The sequence below is a fragment of the Nansenia antarctica genome (genome assembly GCF_963989245.1).
Source record: "Nansenia antarctica genome assembly, chromosome: 3".
Lineage (NCBI taxonomy): Eukaryota > Metazoa > Chordata > Actinopteri > Argentiniformes > Microstomatidae > Nansenia > Nansenia antarctica.
The window spans coordinates 46,073,772-46,091,918 of NC_137688.1; the positions used below are offsets into that span (position 1 = coordinate 46,073,772).

Consider the following 18,147-nt stretch of genomic DNA (forward strand, 5'->3'; position numbering starts at 1 on the left):
TTCACAGTAACAATTTTGAATTAAACCATTTTTCACTAGATGTTATGTACTGTCTTAAACAAAATGTAATCTTACAGTTTACCATATCATAATTAGCATTGAATTAGCATCAATATGCCACAGTAAAAGACAAAAGGGAAAAGTCAGATGTACTGTTGTGATTCTTTATTGTTTGTTTCTCTGCAGAGTTGACAAAGCTGTTGTTTACTTAATTGTTGTAATGGCTCATCCTGGGAGGAATTTCAGCAATGTCGCTAAAGGAAAGTCCAGGCTTATTATGGATTTTCCTTTAGCGATGTTGATGGAACAACTGAAAACGGTCTGAAAACTTGAAGCTCATGTATCAACAACAAGACTCCAGCCTGCTAAACTCTGAGCAAAACTCCATAGTTTTCACTCAAATAGAAATGTATCACACTTTACTCAACTGGAAAACACTAGCCGTCAAAAAAAGAATGCCACACCCTAATTACTAATTGGTCTCACTCAATTATCACCTGTTCAAACTCAATTAACAAAACACTTCAATCACGTGTCAGAGCATAAAAGTGGCCTCAGGTGGAGCAGCATGGAGAACAAAGAGGAGCAGGAGCAGGAGCAGGAGCAGGAGCAGGAGCAGGAGCAGGAGCAGGAGCAGGAGCAGGAGCAGGAGCAGGAGCAGGAGCAAGAGCAAGAGCAAGAGCAAGAGCAAGAGCAAGAGCAAGAGCAAGAGCAAGAGCAAGAGCAAGAGCAAGAGCAAGAGCAAGAGCAAGAGCAAGAGCAAGAGCAAGAGCAGGAGCAAGAGCAAGAGCAAGAGCAGGAGCAGGAGCAGGAGCAGGAGCAGGAGCAGGAGCAGGAGCAGGAGCAGGAGCAGGAGCAGGAGCAGGAGCAGGAGCAGGAGCAGGAGCAGGAGCAGGAGCAGGAGCAGGAGCAGGAGCAGGAGCAGGAGCAGGAGCAGGAGCAGGAGCAGGAGCAGGAGCAGGAGCAGGAGCAGGAGCAGGAGCAGGAGCAGGAGCAGGAGCAGGAGCAGGAGCAGCATCATTACATCCCCAGAAAGTATCAACTATAAGTTTACAGTATGACTCTGGGAAGCTGGGTTGTGAGCTTAGCCCAATTGGAGCACATTTGTTACAGCTGGGCCTTCACACACGCCCTCCCCCGCCCCCACAGCTCGAGCACCCGCCCCCACAACTCGAGCACAGCGTGCTCTCCGCCGCAGGTGAAGCTCGTTCCCGGTGATTGGAGGGTTATCCAGCCACAGCCAAACCAACACACCTGTCTCCACTCCCAATCAACCCTCTGGCTACATCTACCCTGGACTCCCTTCATTCATCGTCAGTTCTTCCCTAAGAATGACCTGGCAAGTATCCTCTGTGACTAGTCGTGAACTTTGCTCTCGTGCCTAACTTTGTGATTCGTTTATATCTTATGTACTGGCCTACCGTGGAGACTTACCCTGTTTTTCTGTTCCTCCACAGCCCACGCCAACCACTACCGCCAGCCCGCCAGGTTGAAACCCCCGGACTCATCCTTTCAGTTTTTCCACTGTAAATAAATACCCTACGGGGCTTCACAGTATTCTGCCTCCGTTGTCGTGTCCTTGAGCCCCCTCGCCACCGTGGCTTAACAACATTGGATAGACAAATGTGAATTGTATCCTATTCTGGTACTACAATGATTGCGTCAATACAATATTTACAGTATATGATATATTCACGGTATTGTATTACAATATGGCAACAGTCTTTATACTGTATGTACCATACAATTGCAACCTATTTTGGGACAATATCCCCCCGTAAACCTTAAAAAAGGAGAAAAAGCAAACAATTTCTACACAAATATACATTTGAATATGTAACATATATAAACTTATTAACATTATTTTGATGTTTTTACATTTTTATTCAGCACATCAGTGTTTAATTTATGGTCTGTAAAGCCCAATGCACACAGCGTGCGATTTTGTCGCACCGCGAATTCGATTCCATTGTTTTGAATGAGACAGTGCACACAGCGTGCGATGCGATATTGTCGCACGGCAACATTCGATTCTCCATTCACACCCACACACTTCGGTGGTGTGAATTGAGAATCGAATGTTGTCGTGCGACAAAATCGCACGCCGTGTGCATTGGCCTTAAGCGATAGCTGTGTGTATAATTTTGGTGGAAAGAATCCGTTTTGGAGTTTTAACAAACAAGTTTCAGGAAACGTGTTTAGACGATTGGGAGTGGTGTAGTCTACGTGATACGCAGGACTACGCAGTATACCCACTAGGAAAGGACAAGGATTTGCGTATACCCACTAGAAAATGCGCGAGGATACGTAACGGCGTTTTGTGACAGAACTTTTGTGACAGAACATTCATAAAATTCACCCTGTCTGTGTTACGAAGCACTTACTTCGAACTTTCTGACATGTTTGTTATCGCATAACCAGTCGTTCAGAATGCTAGTCTCAGTATTTCCCCTACAGAGCCTTGGGGTGGGCGGGCCGCGAATTTGCGAAACCTAGGCTGGTAGGGGGAGGCAGCCAATGAGGGAGTGCTTCGCCAACCAATCAGGTAGCGGTATTGCACTGCCTCCCCTTACCATCCTAGGTTTCGCAAATTCGCGGGCGGGCCAGACCTCCACACACAGCTTCGTGCCGCTGGAGAATGCTTTTGGTTTGTTTTGTGTGCGCGTGCGACGCGAGAGAGTTTTTGCAGGGTGAAAGCTCTGCAGAAGAAAGTAAGCAAGTTGAAACGTTAGCAAATATAATTACTGTGTTCTGACAGAGAAAGTTGGTTCAAATTAGTCGTTATTATTGTGATTAGAAAGTGTCTGATTATAGTTTCATGGTGTGAATAATAGTGTCAAAGAACTAGCAAGCTAGCTAGCTCAGAGGTGATTAGATGAGCTAGTCTGCTGCACACTTGCCAGCTAAAGAGCTAACTGGAGGCACTTTATTATTTTACTTAAAGTAGATATACAATCTTTCTTATTCTGCTAGAATTGGGCTTTATGGTAATACCATAATGGTATATTTACAGTACATGGACAGTGGATTGAAGCATTGGAACAAACCCTCACTCATTGGAAATGTCTGTTTTTTTGTAGTTGGACATACGATTTTCTTACAGGTGAGAGAGTAAGTAAAGACAGTATCTGACTGCATTGCCCACAGCAACCCAATATTCAATTAGAATTATGTTATGATTTGATATGAATTCAATGTATACCTCTTATTAAATTATAAATACTCTGGTTGTTATGTTTGCCTTTTGGTTGACAGCAAAAGAGGGAGAGAGGAGGATAGGGAGGGAGAGAAGGAGAGAGAGCAGGATGGTGTCGGCACACCAGAGAGAGAGAGCAAGAACCAGGTGAGAAAGTGGACAGGTAGTCAAGACCACATAAGTAAGTAGCCTTGAGAACCGATGGTTCTGGAGCCTAACGGCCCATAGGGAAGGAGCCTATCTCCTGTTTCTGTAGCGTGAGGCAGCTTGATGTACAAGTACAGTCCATGCCACCCCCCCCCCCCCCCCCAAGGCAGCAAACACTGGTGTAGATGCATACTGTATGCATAAGTGAGTGTGGTGGTGCTTATGGGGTGTCGCTACGGGACAGGTGTCGCTCTGACTGGGAGGGCAAAATCACAGTATACCCACTAGAAAAAACTAGACTACACCACTGGGGAAAACTACACACTAAACTATATTTTTATGCACATATTTGCCCCTATAAGAAAGCGTAGCATATGTATTTTTTCCAATTGACAGTGTGGCCAGAGGAGGCAGAAACATGCAAAACTACATGCTTCACCTTTAGGCTGTTCTGACTTCTCTTCTGACAACATTTGAAATGAGTGAGGGAAATCAAGATATTTATTGGTTTCAGCCAATAAAACCCTAATAGCTTTGTAGTTGTTATTCTACTTTATAGAGCTAATTTGGTCCTTGTAATAGCATTGAACAAATCATTTGAACAGTAACATTTATACATTTTCAATTGATTACATTTGAATTGTTTTATAACAATACTGCTGTAACTGTTTTAAGTGTGATCTCTAGATGAGGGCCAGTTCTGAGGTTTATCTTCTTTCAAGTCTACCAGTTTTTTCCTGGAATGTCAAAAACTCTATTCACCTGCACTTTGTGCTTGCTTTTCTTTGACCTCTACCGCTCTCAAATAGCGCACAGATGAGAATTACAGTAGTCTTTGTACGTGTCCCCTTCATCTTCCTCCCCTTCATCTAGTGACAAGAATGTGAGAATAGGAATGCTTGGCTGGTGTCCTGCATACTATACACGTGTACCTTGGAGTCCATTCATGGCGTATGGAAAAGAAGTAACAACCAATCAATCGGGTAATTACCACATTACCAAGCAGCCACCTGAGACCCCTCGCTTCTGCTGAGTTAAAGAGAGGAAAAGGCAGGAAGTGGCTGTTTGGACATCTCCAGGTGAAAGGGAATACTTCCATACAGTTATGTCATGGAACAAATATGTTTCTTCATCCCAACAGTATATTTGGTCTATTAAGAATGCATGGAGGTTTCTATATTTCTCTTAAGTGTGTGTGTGTGTGTGTGTGTGTGTGTGTGTGTGTGTGTGTGTGTGTGTGTGTGTGTGTGAAGGCGGGGGAGCTTTCACACTCTCAGTCCCCAAACCAATGCCCAGACCAGGGGGAAACAAAGAGGGCATTGTACGGCAGAAAATGTTTTTTCCTTTAAAGAAAAGAGTACAGCATAGAGAGGTTGTTATATAAGCTTAGCAAACTTCTCGCTAAACTGGCACGATTACAGCCTCTCCTCTGGCTTCAACACTCATCATGGTGATATGTTGCAGGTGTTCAGTTGACTCTGGTGCAGTGAGGAGTGTGATGCCTTTGCGAAAGAAACCTTCCAATTGATTTAAGTGGCCTTGTTCCCAATAGCAACCACTTCTATCAACTCAAGCGTGTCAGATCTGACTCAAATTTCAATGACATTGTCCATGCTTCATTCTGAGAATGTGTTGTGACTTAGATGTTTTTTGGCACTGTATGTACATGTGTACACAGACATGCTGGTCTAATGGTGATTTGCAAGGAATCAAGCTGTGACAATTAAATTGCTTTTTTCAAAGTTGTATTGACCAAACCAGTAAACACCTTTCACACATTTCATATTATGCCTTATAATCAGAACTCAATGAGAAAAAGGATGCAACAAACATTGAATTGGTCACAAGATAACAGGAACAACTGGTTGAAAAGCAGGTGAAAAACATGAACCTACTCATAACTAGCAGTCACTATGATTGTATCCTTTGTATCCTACAAAAATAAGAACATCTGTTATTTACTATCAAATAGAAACCTTTACTACCTACTGGATGACAATGAGTCATAATCCTAATTGGCGAAACAATGTGAGAGCCATGTGCCCTACAAAGCAGGTCTGAAGTGAAACTGTTCCTGCGTGGTTGTGAGGGCCAATGTTGTACTGTAATTACCTTGTGTCTTAACCTCCTCTAATTAGTTCAAGCCCCTGCCCCCCGCAAATTCTTGCTCTTTCTCTCTTTTGATGTGGTATCAGTTAACTTTTACTGGTTCAGGCATGGAGCCACCACGGCCCTCCAGTCAGGCAATAACAACATTTATATACGCAAGGCAAGAACATGAAACAGTAACCCAAGTTTCACAACTGTACACAGCCATGGTGTTGACTTTGGCTACCTACATGTCACATCTTGTTGGTCACTGTAAACTCCCTTTTCCAGGAATGGGGCAACAGGGTTGTTCCGTAAGATTTAGGAGCATGAAGGGTTAATGTGAAAAATACATTGCAGTTGCAGCATTTCCTTTTTTCTAAGGTCAGAATACACATGTGCTTTTATTGGTTTCTGTATTTGTATCCGCACTTCTGGTGGCGGTCGGTCACTCTCTGATTTTGCCCATTGCATAATTCCGGATTAACAGAGAGTGGTATGAATCATGATCGTGTGTTCATCCAGTTCCTGTGGGTTGGGAGCCCACGTTCTGTCTGGAACAACTGTCTGCCCTTTTCCTGTCGCATGCAATGGCACGTGTGGGAGGGGGCTCCTCACATAATAGGCTTGGAAGAAGTGTATTGACATCCCCCTCCCTTCCCCCTATAGTCACCCCACCCACACACACCCCAGTCCCAGGACTGCTCGCTTCTTGGTTTCTTGGCGGAACGACATGGTCACTGCCTCCCAGAGAGCTCACTGGAGGTGGTTACTCCATGGCACCACTCCACTTCTGTCAATTGTACTCAACGAGGATATGCTAAGTAGTGCACTGTACTCCAAGCTGCTGGAAACATGGCCCTGGTTACTTCTAGTGTGCATGTGAGGCGAGGATGGCTGAGATGGTGATGGGTTACACATCACTGCACTACTAGCTCCAGTCCCTCAGTTTAGTGATGCCCGTTGGCACCTGCATCCCAGTTGTACTTGAGCAGCAAAGCATTAGAAAAACACAACACATATAGTCATGGGGGTGGGAAAACCCAGTGTGATGAAAAACATTTGAGAAGAGAGAGAGAGAGTGGAGCAAAGAAAGAGTGTGAAATTCTAATGTGACCCCCCCCCCACACACACACACACACACACACCCCTCCCAACTCCAAGCTGGGAGAGAGTGTGTGTGGGGTTGTGATGTCAGAAGCAGGCCCCTCCCAGCCCTCTCTAGGTATAGATGCTGCTGGTCCGGTAGTCCTCTCCACTCAACAGTGTGTCCACAGAGAGTGCTGCACAAGTCCTTAGTGAGCTGCTACAGAACCTACTGCAAGTGAAGTTGTCCAGCATCCTCGTCTGTCCATCCATCCATTCATCCATCCATCCATCCATCCATCCATCCATCCATCCATCCAGAGATCTCCATGGCAGGCACCATGCTCCTCCGGATGCCCCTCCTGTTCCTTGCTGGGACCCTACTTCTCAGCTGCATCCCTGCACAAAGAATCAGAGGCAAGTGACTAGACAAATCATGTCAGGTGTATCTTCTCATTAATTCTTAACGAGTGTTTAGCATCCATGCCTCCATGTTTTGTGGAGGATGCATTTGTAATGGACAGTATGTTCAGATTGCTTTTTGTAAGATTGCTTGTAGTTGTGCAGCATGGATGCTGGCTGCAATGTTCTGCTGACTTAGCATTTTTTCCTGAAATGCCAATCATGTTGTATGTACAGAAAAATACATAGAGGTAGAGTAGAGATATAATATGCATTGATTTAATGATCTCTTAGATCTAGTGATTATCTAAATATCCTTCCAATATTTTTTTTGTAGATTACACCACACATGTTATATTGCTGAACTGACCATTGATGCAATGTATTTCAGGTGCACAAACATTGTCAGGCAAACTGCCATGTGTTTTTCATGTACTCGCTGTGCAAAATAATGTAATTCTATTTATTCTATTTATTTATTTTTTTACATATTATGCATTATACTTAAACAATTATGAACAATGGGCAAGGACATAAACATGCACACTAGAGAGCAATGATGACACACATAACTTGTGTAAAAAAGAACAGTCTCTTCATTGTCTCATTAAACAAAATTTGTTATTTACATTTGTTATTTACATTATTCACATTTAATGTTAACATTGTGTAATATGATCAACTCCATGCTCAAGGAATGACATTTTAAGTTAAATTAAGTCTTAAAACAATGGTTGATTGCTACAGGGCATTTACATCACAGAGAGAAGCTTGCCAAGATCAATGTTATCTCTCAGAGTGTTGGCTGCAGAGTGGTGTGTGGAAATCTGTGTGTGAATGTGTAAGCTTTGTTGTGGGAATCTTATCTTCTCTAATGTGGTATGTGTGTGTGTGTGTGTGTGTGTGTGTGTGTGTGTGTGTGTGTGTGTGTGTGTGTGTGTGTGCGTGCATGTGTGCGTGCATGTGTGCGTGCGTGCGTGCGATGTTTCTTTGATTTCATTGTTTTTGCTGAGTGATCTCTGGAGGTAGCCCTTCAGTTGTGTGACCAGAGCTCTATGGCATTACCTGCATTGATAACTTGAAGTATTATTAACAATTATTACTGTATTTAAATCCTGTATTTTGAGGAAATAGAGGAAACCTCAGCAGAATCTGTTGCTTGGTTTATGTCATAATGGGGTGTTTCTTGTACAGGTCCATTGACAAAAACAGTTTGAGAGGTACTGGAACATCTTGGACCTGTCTAATGTTATCTTGAGTAATTGAGTTGCCATCCGGTGAACTTCCCATAAGGATGTTATTGTGATGCCTTGTGATTATGCTGTCCAGGACAATAGCTATAGCAATGGTGCCCTCAAACAAAGCAGGGAAGGGGCTGGCTTGATATGGCATAGGAGTCTGAGAATTAATTGGTTAAATGCTTCTGTGATCTGTGAGTATGTACTGTATGTCTTCCATTGATGACAGTCACGTCTGGCAGTAGGTAGATTGTAACTCTAGGTACATGTAGGTACCTAGAAAGCCTGAGGTTGCTGTTAACCTAGCTCTGGTGTGCAGCTGGAGGCAGAGTTTCTCCCACCTCTCTTCATGCATGGTAAAACTTCATTAGGGCAGATCAAAGAGTGGCGGATCCCGGGTCTCACATGTCAAAAGGCTGTTTGTTGCGCAACATTGCTCTGTTCAAATATTCCCCTGCACATTGTTTTACTGCTGTTTCTTATGAGGTTGGAAAAGAGATGTGAAGGACGGGGGGTCGGGGGGTCGGGGGGGCACTGGTTATCAAAGGCTGTTGCAGGAGCCCACGCTGTGTACAGAAAGCCACATAGTGATTGGATAAAAAATGTATTCCATTCTGGTCACTTTAATTGGATGTGTGTGTGCGTGCGTGTGTGTGCGTGCGCGTGTGTGCTTGCAAGAGCGCCTGCTTGAGAGCGTGCCTAAGTCAGTGTATTCCCCCTCAGTAAAACTGAAATGATACCCATGACAGTTCCTGCAGCTTAGAGCTATGTAATGCAGCTACACTGGAGAGGAAAGCAGCTGTCGGGCTCTGGAATCACAGTCATACTAAATGTGACTGGAAGATATACTGTATGAGCCCAGAAGAACTGGGGGAGCGCCTCAATTGATGGAGAAGAAGAGAGTCGATTTATAGAACCAATGTTTGGAGATTCTTTGGTAAAGTACGCTTGAATCGTTTTCAGATCGGAAGGTATTAGGTTGCTCAAATTGATTTGGTTGAGATGGAGGAACCATACTGGATACAGCACAGTGTACTATATGGGGTTCATGAATGTTTTGAGGTTTCATATTCATTATTCCACAGACATAACAAACAATCACAATACAAACATAGGTTGGAAAAGTGTATACAGCGTAATAAGATGTTTGCCAGTGGAATATATGATAACTTAAGAGTTTTCCCTGAGTTCAATACCTGGTTATTGTTCATTTGAACTGAACATGGAACAAAACCCTATTTTTTCACCCGTGATCGACATCATGCTGAGTCAATCAGCTGCAGTTGGAAAGTCTTCAACTGTGAAACACCTAGTTAGTGCCAAGAAGGAACTTGCATGATTACACACGTCTAAAGTGTCAACCCCCCCGAGATGCTGCATAGGATTTCCCACCATTTGAGAATCAACAAGATGTCAACACAATCTGCAGAACAAACACCCCAAAGAAGAAGAGACTGAAGACGGATGTACTTGTGATCGTTCACGTTCTGTCTCTTTGAGAACTTGACTTGACTTGACGCCAAACCAAACATAGCCTGTCTACTTGTGTACTCTTAAGCACAAATTTGGCATACATTGCTCCAGATAGCTTGCTAGAATCATTCTAATAATATTATTATTCATAATTAACTCATATAATATAGTTAATAATAATTAATAACAATTAACTAATATATAATATTAGTACAATATTATTGTCAAAGGAGCAGGGCATACTGTAAGTCTGTTGGGAATCTGCTACCTCTGGTCACCGTGGTGAAATTCTCTAATAACTCCCTAATAATAATAATGTAACCCCCAAAATGAACTTGCAGTGATAGATTGTGTTTCTACCATGCACGCACAGTTCGAAGACACAGCCCCCAGACACAGAAAAGTGAAAACCAGTGAGTCCACTCCACTAAAACACCCCTGTCTAGTAACAACATGTTTGTATGCAAACAGAGTGTCGGGTAGGACACATCATTTTAGAAAGCACTTTTTGGGACCAAGAGGAAGAGGACGCAGTTGTCACTTTTATGCAATCATTGGCTTTGGTTGAACACTTATTGAATAACCTCTCGAAGTGAGGAGCTGTCCATTTAGGTCTAAATGAAAACCATGAAAAGTTCTCCAACCAGAGGACATTGATCTTAAGTCCATTTGATGTTTTAAAAATAAATAATGAAATCATATTAGTGTTGTCATTTTTCATAAATGTTTTTTTCTGTAGTTAGTGGCCCATTACATTTTTGTTTTCCTGTCAACCACAAGGGGCAAATCATCATCTAGTCATCTATAGCTGGTGTGCTTGTAAGGGAAACTTTCATAGATCTTGATGGATACAAAATCCCCTCCATCCTTCTCTCGTTAAATTTATGAAGGACAGCAATGACATTTGCCTTATCATAGTGCTCGGGGAAATATGTTAATTCACAGCTAGGCTCCCTTGAAATATCGATATTGAGTTACAAAAGCAAAATAATAATAATTTGACAAGCATAACCTCCCTTTCCCTCTCAAACTTTGTCTTTTTACTTCAAAAGACCCAAGATAACACTTTTGGGTTAAGTGGAAGTATCTAAGTGGAGTTCTGCACTGATTAAAAAGTGATGTTGATTTCTGACACAGCAAAACAAATAGCCTTTTCAATCCCCCCCCAACAATAACAATCAAAATAATAATACCTTCATTTGTATAGTGATTTTCTAAACAAGGTTACAACATCCTACTAAACATGAGAAGAGATCATAGAAATACATCATAAGTAAAATTCCAAGCAGAAAGAAAGCAACATTAAAATAATACATATCATTGAGAATCATTAAAATAAAAATAAACTAATTAAAACAGACTAATCACATAATATTTCAAACAATAGACAACACTACACGATAATAACATAACATTTAAATACAAGTTTAAAGAGGTTGGAAGCCAGTTTAACAAGGCCAACATTTGTGTGATGATAAATTCTTGTACTTCTGGTTAAAAGCCTTGCAGCTGCATTCTGTAGTTAGTTGCAGACCAGAGCTTGCCTTTCAACTGAGGCAAGAATATAGCAAGTTGCAATAACCTAGTCGAGAATAATTCAACGCATGGATGTCTTTCTCCAGGATAGAAAAGGACAAAACCTTACTTTGGGAACATTTCTCAAATAATAAAGCATGACTGAACAACCAAAACCTACTAATTTGACCAACATCCTTACAAATTACCATACTATAGGTTTCTAGCAACAGCATTTCACAAGCAGATACAGCTGGCATTTCATAAGCATAGCAATGAAAATAAATATTATAAAAAATATAACCAAGTGGGAGCATTGTTCTCACTGTTAAATGGTAGTTAACAGTGAGAACAATGTACAAGTGGAGTAATCTGATTTGTAATGTTTTACATTGTCTTAATGAAAAATAACAAACAACTTTTAGTGTTCTTTTAGAGTGCTCAATATTACAGATTGGCTGAGCATACAACCTGATTAATGGTCTTAAATTAAATTATTCTTGGATTATGACAGCTCTCAGGGATCAGAATAGAAAAATACTTCACTCTCGCAGCCTTAACAGAAGTATTACATTTCATCATCAAGTCCTTCATATTAATACAATGAACGTGTGAAAATGTCATGGGTGCAGGTCGCAGGTTTACTCTTTGAATTGATGGTATTAATTTATTATTAATGTTAAACATTAATTACTGTAATGCTTAAAGGATTTGGAGTGCCAGAACGTCTGTTTATGTGTCAAGGCAAGTTGACTGATGTTGAGATGACACAAAACTCCCACAACATAATTTTCCGCAAACCCACCCTGATCCCCTTCATGTGGCCTATTAAGCCTGCTTTTCATGAGCTTTTAAGGGCCTCTTTAACCCAATACAATCAGTCAAGTTCCTGAGAAATGGGAAACCGGTGGAAAGTGAAAGCCTGTCCTAGCTAAAGAGCTTATTTCCAGGATTAAATGTGCCCTAAGACTGACGTTTATGAGATTTCGCAGACAGCTATTTAGCCTCCGGTCTTGAGAAGACCAAGGTTTGGAGTGCTTCTCAAACCTACACTGTAGTTCACCTTCTTATTTTACCTTTTTGTCACATACTCTCACAAAAGGCTCTCAAGCTTGATGATGCCAATGGTTTTAAAAAGGTTTTAATTCCTGAGTAATGTAAACTGACTCCCTGCCCTTGTTTTTACCCTTTACAGATTTTTTGGGGGACAAATTATGTTTTATGTATGGGATCATTCAAAGTTTAATCCCATGTTTGATGAATGAATGAATGAATGAATGAATGAATGAATGAATGAATGAATGAATGAATGAATGAATGAATGAATGAATGAATGGTCTTTATTGTCATTGCTACAGTACAGGTACCAAACAACGAAATTTAGGAGGGGTGGCTCCCCTGGTGTTAGGAAAGAAAAAAAACTATAAAAAAACACTTTAAAAAAACACAAGAAGGGAAGGAGCTGGTTTACATAAATAAAGGCTATGTACACTATCCACTATACTATACTGTACAGATAGACGACTAGGGTTGTACTGCTTCTCTCAATAATTTGTCATACCATGTTATGATGATTGATGGGGAGGTAAAGTATATTGTCCCTGCAGGCATAGGCTACAGGATGATATTTGCTGCGGTTGGAGAGAACTACAGTCTGTTTACATAAAACCACCACACAGTCCCATTTGATTAGTCCCATGGGTACCTGGGGAGAGTCAACTGTTTCTTTAACAATTACCTCTAAATTGCCCAAATGTGTCGAGAGATTGTTAGTTGCAACACTATATGAATGTAATTCTCAACAAACTGCACTGTCTCTGCAACCTGCTCATGTTTATGTAAAGTGTGGGGAGGTTTTAACTCTAGTAGTAGGATTGCACTAGTTCTAACCACAGTTCTCTCTGTGCCTTGTTCCCACAGTAAGAAGACAGAATATGAAGGTGCGTATCAACGCCACCGGCGATACAATCATCATGAAGTTTGTCCGCCCCAGCCCGGATATCAAGCTAGAGGGGTACATCCTTGGCTACGGCAGCAGCATGTTCTCTAAACAATTCATCCAGCTGCCTGAGAATGGGGAGCCCTACGAGACTGAGATCGGTGAGATCAACCTTATCCAGTTGTTCTTAACTCAGGTGCTTGGGTATCTATCTCTAGGGTTGAAAATGTTTTCTCCAGCCAACCACTCACTTACCTGATCTCAACAACTCAAGTCATTATTATGAAAAATTGATTGATTCATCAGGTGTGTTTGAATAGGGCTAGCTAGACCAAACATGTTTGAGGGTACATCATGACCAAAACACTGAATTTACTAACCCCCTGAACATTAGGGATCCCCAATCATCATGAGTAGGGATAGTTTTCCAGACCATACATCCTAAGTGTTTGATATAATGTAGCACAATATGCCTTGTTGCAGTGCTGTATATAACACAGGGGAGTTCTTCATCTGAGCGGCATACTTACTTTGACAGAGAAGTAGAAGCACTAGTGAAGTAGTGAAGCACTTCACAGACTGTTTACCTTCCTCTTTAAAACCCATTCCTGCAGTCCATCCATCATCATCAACCACACTCTCTTGTGAGATATTTTCAACATCCCAAATCCTACCTTACCAGGGCAGCACAAGGTCAGAAGAAGAATAGCTCTGGTACTGGTGGCTTTATTTTTCCCACATAAAAAAAAAACCTTAGAATTTGAATCGCTTTAATTTCACATAGTAGCCTAGGTACATATCTGACCATCACACAACCATAGTAGATTGAATTAGAATTGCCAAAGTTTCTACCATGACACATTCACTTACATACTGTATCGATATACGATACAGCAGTACACAGGAACATGTTTTCTCTTGTCGTTAGCAAGTTCTCAATAGCAAACATGGAAATCCCAGAGAAGTAGAAAGGAATCCAGGTACCAGTGAGGATTGGACACCTCACTACGCTCCAGAATTACTGAAAAGAGGTTGTTTATTTAACGCAAAACAGCTTTTGCGTGCCCTTCTTTTCCTTGAACCCTTTCCCCTGTGTGAGAAAACGGCACAGAGGAATCACACGTCGTCAATCACAGCTCCAGCTGGGACTTGCATTGTAAAAAAACACGATGAAAAACAAAGAATTTTGTAAATTGGTATCAGGTGGCCCAACTGAACAGCTGATAAAAACACCTCTGGCTCGTTTCAGATATTCATGTCGCAGAGTATGACTGTATTTAAAGTGCATTCCATGCATCTATACTGTATGTGGTACAGGTATGCTAGTGTGGATGTTGAAACATAGGGTTTCCAAATCAAATTAAACTTACTGTAGTTGCACATTTAATACACCTATTGAACCTAATACACCTATTGCAACCACTTAATACACCTATGCATTGAGAAGCTATTTTCAAAGACCTTACTATGCTGCACTTGGGTGTGGAGGTGAGCACACAAAGGGGTAGACACATTTAATTAACTACTAATTCATAATTGAACTCTCCCTCCGATTCATTTCTGTACTGATTCTAACTTAAAATGGAGCCAAACTGCTTGTCCTCATCCCTATACTATAACTCTGCAAAGACTCAAGAGAATAACATCAAAAAGGTTTCTAAAGACTCAGCATGAAGCTGTCATCTGTATGATGCCCCACCTGTGACATTGTGCCAGACAAAACCCTGCCAACTATCTCCTACAGGACCTACTGTACACCGAAATTCACACCCATATTTTTGGCCTAGGTCATTGCCTTTTTTTATACAGTAGATGAGTGATAATGAATTTAACAGGATTCTATGAGACAGTGAGCTAATCTCATTATCTCTCTCTGTCTTCCCATGAAAGATTTTGTTACTTATAATTCTCTGGACCAACTCCAATCCAAATGTATTCCCGAAAGTGACTACTGTATATGATTTTGTCAGTTGTGATGTAGTGACTAGCAAATGCCTTATATCTGTGCATCTGTTTTTCTATCTGTTTTTGTTTATGGCTGTCTAAAACACTGCATGATGTTTTTAACACCACAGACGGAAGTGACTCACCAGGCATCAGGAGTCTTTCTCTGCCCTACTCTCACTGTCAGGAAACTATTGTGTGTGTGTGTGTGTGTGTGTGTGTGTGTGTGTGTGTGTGTGTGTGTGTGTGTGTGCATGTGTGTTTCATACAACTGTGTATGTGTTTGCCTGTGTGTATGTTTGTGTAATTTATGACGATTTTCCATAAAAAAGTGAATCCTGTTTTTTTCTCTCCACAATTTTAGATGCAGAGCCCAAGTATCTGGTTGCTGTCCAACCCATTCCATCCAACGATGTCAAGAAACAATGCACAGGTATTGTGAAGACATTCATGATGTTTAACACTACATTATAAAGGTTGGAGAACGGTGTGTGAACTTTGACCCGTACCATCACAGGAAAGGTCAATCTGGACAAACCCCTCCACCTGGTAATTGGCTCCATCACCCCGACCTCTGTGCTCCTGTCCTGGGGAACCTACCTGAAGACGCCTTATGAAGGCAGCATTATGAACGAGTGTCTGGAAGACGGGTAAGTGATAGTGAATTGCTAGCAAAAGGACATCTGGTTTGTGTTCCATGTTGCCTTTTCAAGCCAACGCGTTCCACATGAATAGCTTCAGATCCAAATGGATGACAGGTGAAACACTGGGACAGATTGTTTAAGGAATCGGGAGGATCTGCGCTTTAAGAAGGAAACATATCTAGTTGCCATACCATGCAGACTAAGGCTGGGATTCAATCAATTGTAGATAATAGATTTCTGCACTGCACATTCAGAAGTGCATGTTATTTGAACACCAGTGTGTTTAGTGTGCCCAGGATGAAGGCAATTGACACCTCAATTTAGAAATTGGCAGTTTGTTAACTCCCTCTATTTGAGGTAATGATGTAATGATGTAGATCAAATGCACACCTTCCAAGTGTAGTCCGGAATGCAACTGAATTCCAGCCTCAGTCTTGAAAAACAAGCTGTATGGTATCCCATTATGAAACATTTTACTTTTTTGTGTGCATGTGTCCAAACAAGCTTCAACTCAATGTAAAGTCAAACCTGTGATGATTCATGGTGAATAACAATCCTACGGAGAAACATTAAGGAAGCGTGTGATTTCTCATGCATGGAAAATGGCGTGGGGATGGAGGTGTTTTCCACTGCAGGTGTGTGCAGGAGTCGAGTGAGCATACACAGACTGCTGGGACACACTGACACGCTTTTCCACTACTCTCATTTTGTCTGGCTTTCTTTGATACATTATATTATTTTTTCCCTGTTTGAAAAGGGGAGAAAGTTGGAAAAGCCATTGGAAATCTTGACCAAAGCTGTACAGCTGACAGTGTCTCCTTCCATTTGGGGTTCTTATTAAAAAACCTAATGTCAGTTCCTTCTGTTTACTGCCCTGGCTACTGCTAGGAGCGTTACTGCGAAAAGAAAATACATGAGGGAACCAAAACGGACCACTTGACACTGACAAGTTGACTGGTGATATTCCAGCCATAATTAACAATACCTAGTGGGAGAAGTTTGTTCCAGATTGAGTCACCGTGGTCCATCAGAGCTACGCACACAAATACTGTACCTCAGATGTGGTTTAAGTGTGGCTGACATCAGCATTCGTTTAGGGAGGTAATATAAGTCTTCAGGTAGGGAAAGGTTACTCTGTCTAATCTCGAGAAAGTAGATCTCACTGCTGTGCCTTGTCCCTCCCCATGCAGACACTACACCATCAGATATAGAGAAAGGAACAGGAAGTGGATCTACCAGACCTGTCCTACCAGTGACACAGTGATTGACAACCTGAAGCCCAACACGCCCTACGAGTTTGGTGTCCGTCCCAACAAGGATGACCGCAGCGGAGTGTGGAGCAAGCCAGTCATTCACAACACCAACATGGGTGGTACGCAGTGTTGGGGACTAGTACCACTACATGTATCTCAAGACTCTAGACATTGAGGATTTCTGAATATCGTTAAAATGGCTGCTGTTTATCTTTAATTATGTGCTGTCTCCCTGTTTTACCAGAAAGCTTCTAATTAATCAAAATAGCTAGAATATCAGGAACGTGTTACCATCCTCTAAGTTAGGAGGTGTTAGTGCAGGGATGGAACAAAAGTGTGAAGCCTAGCTCTCCAGAAATAGGACTGGTTAGCTACCTTTTATGGATAAAAGGAAATAGAAAAACTGAAAGCAAGCAACAGAGAGCATTTTGTGTTACTGTTTGTGCCAGACTTTCAAATGATGACCTGCTGCCCTCTCTTCTTCAAACTGCAGTTGTTTTCATCTGTTTTCCAGACAAAAGCATCCAGAAACCCTACAAGCACAGGACCCCTATTGTGAAGCCAATGGTATGTGCTGTGTGTTGTTGCCCATAAAGATGCAGCATAGGGCTATGACCCAACAGGAGAATCTCTGCATTTAACTGCTTCCGCAGACAATGCATCTTTGAATATCGCTCTGCCATTGCCACACCATTTTTATTTCAGAAAACCATACTTTTATGACTTTATCCGCAATGGGAAAATAATCAATTTGCAGTGAGAGGGTGATAAGCAGAGCTCATTTGCATAATCCCAGTGTAGACTAACATCTGCTTTCTCCCCACTGACCCTAAGTCACCCTCCCCATTCCTGCGAGACACTTTAATGCGGGTTAAAGAGGGTCATACTCGCGCCCCAGCTGTGGCAACACAAACACGCAGGGCATCTTAAATCAACACAACACGCTCGCATTCTGCAGTCCTCCCTGCTCTTCCTGGGCACCATCTCACACTCATAGCTCATTTAGTTGTGTAATAATTACATAGGTCTTGTTCTTCTAAGTATTCAGCATGTTTTGTTACGGGTTTGCCATAGCTTTTCCAGGTGGAACTCAGGAGGGATGTGTATACTCTAAGGGAGGTTGGGGATATTAGTTATGCTAGAAACCCAAGGGAGACACTAAGGCCCAATCCCAATTCACCCTTACGGCTCCGTTTTCATCCCTACGGCTCCGTTTTCACCG

At 41.9% G+C, this 18,147-nt stretch overlaps 1 protein-coding gene across 1 annotated transcript in view; it reads left to right on the top strand.

Annotated features, from left to right (window-relative positions):
* Nucleotides 1-6,858: 6,858 nt before the first annotated feature.
* abi3bpb (ABI family, member 3 (NESH) binding protein b) overlaps nucleotides 6,859-18,147 on the top strand; it is a gene marked incomplete at both ends in the record, with an annotated part of 31,655 nt that continues 20,366 nt past the window's right edge. The window contains 6 exons of the mRNA XM_080527318.1: nucleotides 6,859-6,934; nucleotides 13,066-13,245; nucleotides 15,393-15,461; nucleotides 15,546-15,678; nucleotides 16,863-17,044; nucleotides 17,419-17,492. Of these exons, the coding sequence (XP_080383444.1) occupies nucleotides 6,859-6,934; nucleotides 13,066-13,245; nucleotides 15,393-15,461; nucleotides 15,546-15,678; nucleotides 16,863-17,044; nucleotides 17,419-17,492 (714 nt within the window). The remainder of the gene's footprint in view (nucleotides 6,935-13,065; nucleotides 13,246-15,392; nucleotides 15,462-15,545; nucleotides 15,679-16,862; nucleotides 17,045-17,418; nucleotides 17,493-18,147) is intronic.